General features: G+C 38.2%; 1 protein-coding gene across 4 annotated transcripts in view; it reads left to right on the forward strand.

Moving 5' to 3' along the window:
- Rbm39 (RNA binding motif protein 39) overlaps positions 1 to 7,375 on the forward strand; it is a 37,789-nt gene extending 30,414 nt beyond the window's left edge. For 2 of the 4 annotated variants that reach the window (XM_057781764.1, XM_057781766.1), the window contains exons 13-17: positions 246 to 296; positions 3,983 to 4,064; positions 5,542 to 5,647; positions 6,277 to 6,355; positions 6,442 to 7,375. In XM_057781764.1, coding sequence (XP_057637747.1) covers positions 246 to 296; positions 3,983 to 4,064; positions 5,542 to 5,647; positions 6,277 to 6,355; positions 6,442 to 6,542 — 419 coding nt within the window. In that variant the 3' untranslated portion in view covers positions 6,543 to 7,375. The remainder of the gene's footprint in view (positions 1 to 245; positions 297 to 3,982; positions 4,065 to 5,541; positions 5,648 to 6,276; positions 6,356 to 6,441) is intronic. The other 2 variants (XM_057781767.1, XM_057781768.1) reach the window with 1 other exon arrangement.
- Positions 7,376 to 10,697: the final 3,322 nt, after the last annotated feature.

Consider the following 10,697-nt stretch of genomic DNA (forward strand, 5'->3'; position numbering starts at 1 on the left):
TATCATAAATGGAACACATATGATAGGGAAGACTGTACATAGGAGGAGAGGTGAATCATTTTCTAGGATAAGAAGTAAAAGGCCCCAAAGCCTATTCAATGAGGAATGGGGAAGGAGGTTTTGCTGCCAGGTTTTGCTAAGTTTACTCTTAATAAACCCTGCTGTTGAAGTCCTCTTTTATTAATACTTTCCTGACATTTACCCTGTTAGTTGAGGCTCTTCATTGTTCCTGCACTGAGCTGTAGAATTCTCTTTTGTTATAGATTTGCAAACACGACTTTCCCAACAGACTGAAGGTGAGTTAATTATTTTTAATCTTTTTTTCTTTGAAATACAATTAAGTCTACAAAGATAAAATTTGTTAATGATTGTTTGGATATCATTTGGCCATTTAATATAAGATAGAATAATCTAACACTGAATTTATAGTTAAAAAAGATGTCTGGATATTTTTACATTTGAATTGCTTGAATGTTTAAGCGGCGAGCTTTAGGGTTTTTTTGACCTCTGATGGAAGACTGGTCGCACTCAGTCTTGGATTCTTAAAAAATCAAGACCCATAACTCAGTCTTGTATTTCTTTCATGGTTTATCTAAATTACCTAAAAGAAAGTGACATATTGTCGATATTTTAGTAGACCAGCCTCAACACGGAATATGGATCTGCTCTTAAATTCAGAATTGTATGGGGTTAGATATTGTTGTTATAATGATGGTTTGTCCTACTCTGTAGTAACAAGCCATGACTGGGACTCTAAATTGTTCTAAGTTATGTGCCTATTGAAGTGATGACAAGTAGACAGTGGTTTCATGTCTTATTTATGAAACTACTTCATGACAAAAGAGCATCTTAGTGTGCCACCATTAGAGTAACGTGGTTATTGTTTTACACTAATGATCCCATTTGAAAAAAACATCTTATTTTTAGATAAGTATTAAGTGTATTTTAAGTTTTTTTAGGCAAATGCCACATTTTGTAGTTAACTGTTTTTTTAATGATTAACAGTTTCATCAAATTAAAATTTTATTTCTTTGTGCTTCTGCATGCTGCTTTTAGTTTAAGCAAGAATGATCCTTTTGTAATTTCCTTGATCTGTATTACTCATAATTAATCAGTAGTTCCCTTTAGGTGTTTTCTTCACGCTTTTTAGTTGTGCATACATTTATTTTTTATTTTAGTAGATAGGGCTTCTCTCTGTAGCTCTGCCTCTTCTAGAACTATGTATGTAGAACAGGCTGGTCTAAAACTTGATCTGCTTGACTTTGCCTGCGAGAGCCTGGCATTTTTAATCATGTACAATTGGTTTTGTATGTTTTGTTTTTCAAAACATTGTTTCATTTTAGCAACCCTTGCTGTTCAGGAGCTCAACTCTGTCGACCATCCTGTCCTTAAAACTCAATGATCTGCATTTCTCTGTCTCTTGAGTGCTGGGATTAAAGGCGTGCACCACCAGCATGTTGGGATTCTTAAGTAGTTGTACATTTAATTCCTAAACTGCACCAGGTAATATGGTGCATAGTGGGAAATACTAGGAAAAGGTTTCTCAATTCTCTAAAGAAAAATCATTTTTTTCTTTAAAGGACATATTAAAGAAGGAAAAACACCCTTATCCTCCACCCAAGACAAGGTTTATCTGTGTCCTGGAAGTCCCTCTATTGAACTGGCTGGCCTCACTGCGTCTGTCTCTGCTTTCTGAATTCTGGGATCAAAGGCTTTCATTTCCACCGCCATGCTCATTTAAAACTAGGCCTTTCCTTTTTCAGCCATTTCCATCCTCTCCCATTGGCCATAATGCTTTCTCTAGTGCTAGGATGAAAAGAGTGGAGTAACATGCCTATCATTATGCAGGCATTCTTTAAATACATACCCTGCAGCTGGGTAATGGTGGTTTAGACCTTTAGTCCCAGAACTCAGGTGACAGAGAGCCAGGTGGTTCACAGTGAGTGACTTCTAGGACAGTCAGGGCTACTCAGAGAAACCCTGTCTCAAAAACATAACCATAAAGCACAACTTTTTTTTTTTTTTTTTTTCGAGACAGGGTTTCTCTGTAGCTTTTGGTCCTGTCCTGGAACTAGCTCTTGTAGACCAGACTGTCCTCGAACTCAGAGATCCACCTGCCTCTGTCTCCCGAGTGCTGAGATTAAAGGCGTGCACCACCACTGCCCGGCTCATAAAGCACTAAATTAACAGATTAATTTTTTAATGTGCTATTTCGTGATTAGCTGTAAATTGTTCAGTGCAATTTGTCTGATACGTCCTTAGAGATTATTTGTTTCAGTTATCTCGATTTCTTAATACATTATTTTATCCTTAGCTGTTTATTGTTAATGCATTGGAATGGGATTTGGTCAGATAATGTGATTACGGTGAGTTCTGTAACAGCTGCTATAATCTTTGATAATTCTATGCAAACTGGAGGGACACATGACATTGTCTCAACAGAAAACCATAACCTAAGGAACTCCATATAGAAACCATTGCAACAGTTAACAATTAGCTACAGCTATGTAATGTTCAGTGTATTTAAACATATGTGAGTCATACCATAAATGAGTTGTTCTTTTTTATTATTTTTCTATGAGAAAGCATTTAAAATGTTAGTTTATTATGACATTTTTCCTTGGATACTTTTTTCTTACCTTTTAAGAGTTAATCATATTAAGGTTCATGCATTGAAAAGAAAGATGTATCAGAAAGATTGTTTCTTGATTTAGAGCACTTTAGTTCCTTATTTTAAGACCCATGTTTGGATTCCAGAATCCACATGGTAGTCACAACAGTATGAAGCAAGCATCAAGTTGCTTCTGAGATAAACAGGTACCTAAAACCCTTGCATGTAGGCAATGACTCTCATATACATACATATATTGCGCCTTTGGAACTCTTGAGATGATTGAGTTCAGAGAATTTGTTTTTATACATAAATCTAAAATACATACATTGCTCTTTGTTTTTGTTTTTTATTATGTGTACAACATTCTGCTTCCCACACACCAGAAGAGGGCGCCAGATCTCATTACAGATGGTTGTGAGCCATCATGTGGTTGCTGGGAATTGAACTCAGGACCTCTGGAAGAGCAGTCAGTGCTCTTAACCTCCAGCCCCTACATTGCTCTTTTTAAAAAATAATTATATCTGGCAAACCAAGAGAGTATTATTTAGTGATTTCCAATAACTCCATTTTATATCATTAAAGAATTAAATGAATCTTCTATTTAACTTTTTTCTTTCAAAAGTGTTTTCTATTAAGTTTTTTTGTTTTACTTTAATTAATTTAGAGTTCATATCTGTTCTCAATCCCTCATAGGATTTGTTTGGCTGGTTTGGTTTGAGAAAGGGTCTCTCTCTGGTATTGTAGTCCAGGCTATCCTAGAATTTGCTTTGTAACCCAAGAGACCCAGAACTCTCTAAGAGACCCTCCTGACTGTTTCATAGGTGATAAGATAATGTGAACTCAACCAATGCCCTGTTTAAATATGGGTTTTGTTTGTTTTCTTAGAAACAGAATTTCATATTTTCTCATCCAGCCTAGAACTTGCTATGTTGGCTTGGGTCGCTTGAACTTCTGATTATCCTTCCTCAGGCTAAGATTATAGATGACCCATTTGTGCTTATGTTAAGGATTAAACCCAGAGCTTCATGTCTCTTAGGCTAGCACTAAGCTCCAAAAGCAGCTGCTTAAATTTGTAGGAAATTTTTTTGCATCTGTACCAATCTTGTGTCTTGACTGTTTTCTACATCTCATTCTCTAAATAATAAATGTTTATAGACCATGTTGCCTATGATAAGTTAAGCTAATGATGATTTAGTGTAGTCATGCTTACCTTAACCGTTAAGGTTGAATGATAAAATTAGCAAATGTCTTATGTTGAAGGTGATTATAAAATATCTCCTCCACATTTAGATAAGGTTCATTTTTGTTTTAGTTGTCACGGGATAGTACATGTTTTTCAGGAAGCTGATTTTTCTTCTTCTTTTTTAGCCTCAGCATTAGCTGCAGCTGCATCTGTTCAACCACTTGCAACACAATGTTTCCAACTTTCTAACATGTTTAACCCTCAAACGTAAGTATGCTTACAATAGGATAAATTGCCATTCATAATATTTAATTATTGAAAAGGTATTACGTTGAATAGTTGACATTGTTTTGCGCATGGACACGTGGTTTGAAATTTAAAGCTGTGACTGTAGTAAAATATCTACAGCCTTTCCCTGTTACTTAGTTGTATGTGCATTGTCTTACCCTATGTGTTGTACTAGATTCCCTGGTAAGCTGCTACACGTGTGCCAGGAATTGAATCCCGGTTCTCTGGGAGGACACATAACTGTTCCTGACTACTCAACTCTCTCTCTAATCCCTCTTTGGAGCTCTCTTAAAAGGAGGTTCTCTCAGCCGGGCGGTGGTGGCGCACGCCTTTAATCCCAGCACTTGGGAGGCAGAGGCAGGCGGATCTCTGTGAGTTCAAGACCAGCCTGGTCTACAGAGCTAGTTCCAGGACAGGCTCCAAAGCCACAGAGAAACCCTGTCTCAAAAAACCAAAAAAAAAAAAAAAAAAAAAAAAAAAAAAAAAAAAAAGGAGGTTCTCTGTAGCAAGTATTCTTAATCCCTGAGCTATCTACTCCATCTTTTTTTACTATTAGGATTTTATTTTCTTTTTCATGTACTGGTCATGAATATAAGTGAGGGCTTTTGCTGATGATGGAGATTAACATTCCTCTTTTTTACTCCCAACAGACACTTGGTTTGTTGGGGGTTTTTTTGGTAGGAATGACCTTTCTATAGCACTAATAATCTGTGCAGGCTTTGAGCTTGTGATCCCTCTCTGCTTTGAGTTTATCTTTGTGCAATACATTTTATTTTGAAATTTCTTTTTTTTATTCACATGTTAGAAAATAATTTTATCCGGGCGGGCGTGGCGCACGTCTTTAATCCCAGCACTGGGGGGCAGAGGCAGGCGAATCTCTGAGTTCGAGACCAGCCTGGTCTACAAGAGCTAGTTCAGGACAAGCTCCAAACCACAGAGAAACCCTGTCTCGAAAAACCAAAAAAAAAAAAAAAGGAAATAAATTTAATTTCTTTTAATTTTATTAATATATAGTGTTAATGATCAAATATTTAAGTGTTTGGGTGCTAAAATTCAACTTTTGGCTTTATTTTTTTGTTTAGTTATTTATTTTGTTTTCCAGACAGGGTTTCTCTGTGGGATAGGCTTGGCTGTCCTGGAAATTACTCTGTAGACCACGCTGGCCTTGAACTGATTCGCCTGCCTGGTATTCATATTGTGGAAGAGCTAATGAATTCCTTTCCAGATTATTGACCATACACAAAGTATTTACTTAACCACTTTATTTTTGGTTTTTTGAGGCAGGGTTTCTCTGTGGTTTTGGAGCCTGTTCGAGACCAGGCCGGTCTCGAACTCACAGAGATCCGCCTGCCTCTGCCTCCCAAGTGCTGGGATTAAAGGCATGCGCCACCACCCCCTGGCTTAACCACTTTTAGTACTTAAATATAACTTCATTATGTTTTGTCCTTTCTTACAGAGAAGAAGAAGTTGGATGGGATACAGAAATTAAAGATGATGTGATTGAAGAATGTAATAAACATGGAGGAGTTATTCATATTTATGTTGACAAAAATTCAGCTCAGGTACATTAATATTTCTTTCTTTGTGGGTTTTTGTTTTCTAGACAGGGTTTTCCTTTGAAGTTCTGGCTGCCTAGTATTCACTATGTATAGTTAGTCCCAGGCCAATTTTGAACTCAGTGTTAATGCATGAATTTTTTATTTGGTTCACCCACCCAAGTGATTGTGCTTACTGTAGGCTCACAGTGTGATTCCCTAGTGATTATTCTTGAAAAGAACTTGAATTTGCTATCTAAATATACCCCCTAAAAGAAAGGCAAGATAAATACAAATTTTAATAAGAGTTGTGTTATATATCAGTTTGTTTACAGCGGTTATCTTGGTTGGAACTGCCACAGCTTTCACAGAGATCCACCTGCCTCTGCCTCCTGAGTGCTGGGATTAAAAGTGTGTGCCACCATTGCCCGGCTTTCATTCTTTATTTAAAAATAAATGAGGGATTGGGGGAGGGGATAGAAAGATATTTGAATATTTATATATTTAAATCAAGTTTTCTGAATCGTCTCAAGTATTTGGTCATAAGCTATTTGAATGAATATGAAAAATTAAGTACTAAGTTGCAAATGTCTTGGATAAACATGAGACTTGTGTTTTATACAGTTTTTATTAATCTTTTGTTTTTCTACATTCAGGGCAATGTATATGTGAAGTGCCCATCTATTGCTGCAGCTATTGCTGCTGTCAATGCATTGCATGGCAGGTGGTTTGCTGGTGAGTTACTGCTACACAGACTTTATGTTGGACATCAAGTTTTTTAAGTATAGTTGTCTTACTCAACTTTCTTTTTTTTTGTACAGGTAAAATGATAACAGCAGCGTATGTACCTCTTCCAACTTACCACAACCTCTTTCCTGATTCTATGACAGCAACACAACTACTGGTTCCAAGTAGACGATGAAGGAAGATATAGTCCCTTATGTATATAGCTTTTTTTTCCTTGAATTCATCTTGAGTTATCTTTTATTTAGATAAAAATAAAGAGGCAAGGGTCTACTGTCATTTGTATTCAACTCCTGTTATCTTGAAAAATAAAAATGTTAACAGGAATGCAGTGTGCTCATTCTCCCTAACTAGCAAATCTTACTTTATGCAAAGCTCTTTGCTTGTTCTGCCGTTTTAAAATGTCCGTGTAGAAAATTACATTAAGGCTCTATAGAATAGCTCTAGGGGAACAAATGTGCTTTCTGTATAAAGGCAGACAGGTAATGTTTTAATGTTTCAGAAGCCTAACTTTTTACACAGCAGTTACATTTCACATTCTTTCATGTATTTTGCTCCTTGGTTCTGGAAAGGTTTCTGGAATACACATTTAGTGTGTGAAAAATCTAGGCAGCTAACGGCTGTTTAGCATCTCACCTAGATCATTTGACAAGAAGGGGATTTCAAAATTATTATTTGTTGATGGTAACTTTTCAATTAATGTACCTGTAAAAGTTTCTTTGTAAATACTGTGTGTTAGTGTGTCTTGAGATTCCAAACAAAATGATCCCTGCATTTCCTGAAGATGGTTGATGTAACAGTTTGAGCAAAGCTGTCTGAGCAAGTGATAGGAAATGCAGAAATAGGTTTTGTCTGGTTGCATATAATCTTTGCTCTTTTTAAGCTCTGTGAGCTCTGAAATATATTTTTGGGTTACTTCAGTGTGTTTGACAAGACAGCTTGATATTTCTATCAAATGACTTTCATATTGCAACAATCTTTGTAAGAACCACTCAAATAAAATTCTCTGAAAAAGGACACAAGAAAATTTTCGTTCTTCAAATGCTTATGTTACAAACTTGAGCATAGGCTGTCGTGGTTTTATTTTGTTTTCAAATTAGTGTCTCCGCATTATAGTTTACGTTTACCACTATTTGAAGATGGTACTGTCTCAGCCTGTGGATTGCTAAGATTTGGTAGATATGTGTATCAACACACGTAGCCTGGTATTAATTTGCTTCATTCTTAGTATTTACTAGTGGGGGAAACATTTTTCAACATCTTGGGCTTCTTATCAGTCACCAAGGTATGTCCCTTCTGTTGAAGAGTAGCTGACCCTTGGCTAATGCTCTGGAACAGCATTCATCAATATGTCTTTAGGTAGTCTGTTAAAAGGTCGGAAAGTTTTTACAGTGATCTCCGAACACAGTAGCTTCTAAACTCATAACTAAGGAGGAAGTCTATTCTACTTGTACTTGGTAGATTTGATTGAGTTGTGTCTTGCTAAGTCCTATGCAAATATTTCTGGTTTAAGGGGTAGCCTTGAACTGCAGTGCCACATTTGCTTTGAGCTTTTATTTTTTTTTATTTTTTTATTTTTTTTGGTTTTTCGAGACAAGGTTTCTCTGTGGTTTTGGAGCCTGTCCTGGAACTAGCTCTTGTAGACCAGGCTGGTCTCGAACTCACAGAGATCCGCCTGCCTCTGCCTCCCAAGTGCTGGGATTAAAGGCGTGCGCCACCACCGCCCGGCTTTTTTTTTTTTTTTTTTTTTTTTTTGAATTTTTTTCGAGACGGGGTTTCTCCGCAGCTTTTGGTTCCTGTCCTGGAACTAGCTCTTGTAGACCAGGCTGGCCTCGAACTCTCAGAGATCCTCCTGTCTCTGCCTCCCAAGTGCTGGGACTAAAGGCGTGCGCCACCGCCCGGCTACTTTGAGCTCTTCAATGTGTATCTTATGTGTGTGAACCCAAACATTCTTGAAGGGCTGACAATACAGCCTCAACTAGGCTTCAATCACTGCACTTCTCCAAATGCTGAAACAGTCATTATTTTGGGCTTAGTTTTGATCCAGGGATCCTGAACATGCTTTGTAGACCAGGTAGTCCTCTAATTTAGAGATCTGTGTGCTTTACCTCATGAGTGCTGGGATTAAAGGCTTGTGTTACCACAGCCAACCTTTGTTTTTAATTTATTTTGAGGCAGGGCCTCCTGTAGTCTTGAGAGTCTGTCTTGGAGCATCTGACCTATTTTTGTTTTTAAAAATAATTTTAGCCGGGCGGTGGTGGCGCACGCCTTTAATCCCAGCACTCGGGAGGCAGAGGCAGGCGGATCTCTCTGAGTTCGAGACCAGCCTGGTCTACAAGAGCTAGTTCCAGGACAGGCTCCAAAACCACAGAGAAACTCTGTCTCGAAAAACCAAAAAAAAAAATAATGATTTTAATGCTACATGAACATTTGCCAGCATATCTCACATGTACCACGTACATGCTTGTTGCCTGTGGAGGTCCTCTGAAATTGGGGTTATGGGTGCCTGTGAGTCACAAATTATGATTTGGGGCGACCGAAGTCAGAGCTTGTTAGAAATTTTTTTTCCTATTTTATGTAAATTGGTGTTTTGCCTACGTGAATGTGACTGTTTCAAATTCTCTAAGTGGAATTAGTTATAAACTGTCATTTGGGTGCTGGGAAATGTGCCTAGGTCCACGGAACAGTCCATGCTCTTTAGCTCTGCAGTAAGCATTGCGCACTGAGCTCTCCTACCCATCTTTACATTTTCACAATAGGCAATATGAATTCCAATGGATTTTCTTTTTTTAAAAATACGATTTATTTGCTTATTTTATGTATACGAGTGCTCAATCTGCATGCACACCAGGAGAGGGTATCTGATCTCTCTACAGATGGTTGGGAGCCACCATGTGGTTGCTGGGAGTTGAACTCAGGACCTCTGTAAGAACTGCCAGTGCCCTTAACCTCTGAACCATCTCTCCAGCCCCTCCAATGGATTTTCATAGCATGCCAATTTCTTTGAAGGTTGAGTCAACTATAGGATAATATTGGATCTGCTCTTTTACAAGTAACCAGTGTAACAAGTACATCCAAGCTTGCCAATCAACACATCTTTAATTGTAACTAAGGGGATGGAAGTAAAAATTGCTTGAATAAAAATATTGAGAAAGTTTTGAAGTGTCCATTCTGAGTAGACACTGCGGTTTCCCTTTTGGATAAGAAATCTATAGTTGGGCCGGGCAGTGGTGACGCACGCCTTTAATCCCAGCACTTGGGAGGCAGAGGCAGGCGGATCTCTGTGAGTTCGAGACCAGCCTGGTCTACAAGAGCTAGTTCCAGGACAGGCTCCAAAACCACAGAGAAACCCTGTCTCGAAAAACCAAAAAAAAAAAAAAAAAAAAAAAAAGACTAGTTGGGCTGGAGAGATGGCTCAGGGTAAGAACTGGCTGCTCTTCCAGAGGTCCTGAGTTCAATTCCCAGCAACCACATGGTGGCTCACAACCATCTGTACTGAGATCTGGCCTCCTCCTCTGGTGTGTGGGCATACATTGAGGCAGAATGTTGTATACATAGTAAATCTTTTAAAAAAAGGAAATCTATAGATCTATAGTTGGTAAGTCTTAATTTACTTTTCCATGTGCCCTCAAAACACATTGTTTATTGACTAATCAAGTTCTGTTTGAAATAGTTGAAGAGTAATCAAAATCCGTAAGAACCAGTCAAGTCTGTACTTCATGACAGTGGGGTTGTGCTAATAAGCAGGATTTTATGAGGAGGCTACATAATTAAAATGTCCAATATTGAAGTGAGGCTGGTGAGTAGAAGTGAGATGATACAGGCAGTCAAGAAAACCGGCTCGCCGGGCGGTGGTGGCGCACGCCTTTAATCCCAGCACTCGGGAGGCAGAGGCAGGCGGATCTCTGTGAGTTCGAGACCAGCCTGGTCTACAGAGCTAGTTCCAGGACAGGCTCCAAAACCACAGAGAAACCCTGTCTCGAAAAACCAAAAAAAAAAAAAAGAAAAAAAAAGAAAAGAAAACCGGCTGTTCAGTGTTTTTCATATCAGACATGAAGCTGCAAAGACATCTCAGGATATATATTTTTTTTTTGGTTAATAGGTCATTTTGCTGTGTGTGTCCTTGTTCAAATTATATACTGTGTACCATCAAGGGATTAATGTTTACAATATTTAATACACTGAGTACACTGAGCCAGGACCTGTGATAATATTTGTATCTCAGGACAGTTTTCATGTAGCTTTGTAGGCTATCCTGGAATTAGGGTATGTGGACTAGGCTGGCCTCTTAACTCACAAAGATCACCTCCCTCTGCCTACCAAGTGTTGTCAT

The sequence above is a fragment of the Chionomys nivalis genome, chromosome 9 (assembly GCF_950005125.1).
Source record: "Chionomys nivalis chromosome 9, mChiNiv1.1, whole genome shotgun sequence".
NCBI lineage: Eukaryota > Metazoa > Chordata > Mammalia > Rodentia > Cricetidae > Chionomys > Chionomys nivalis.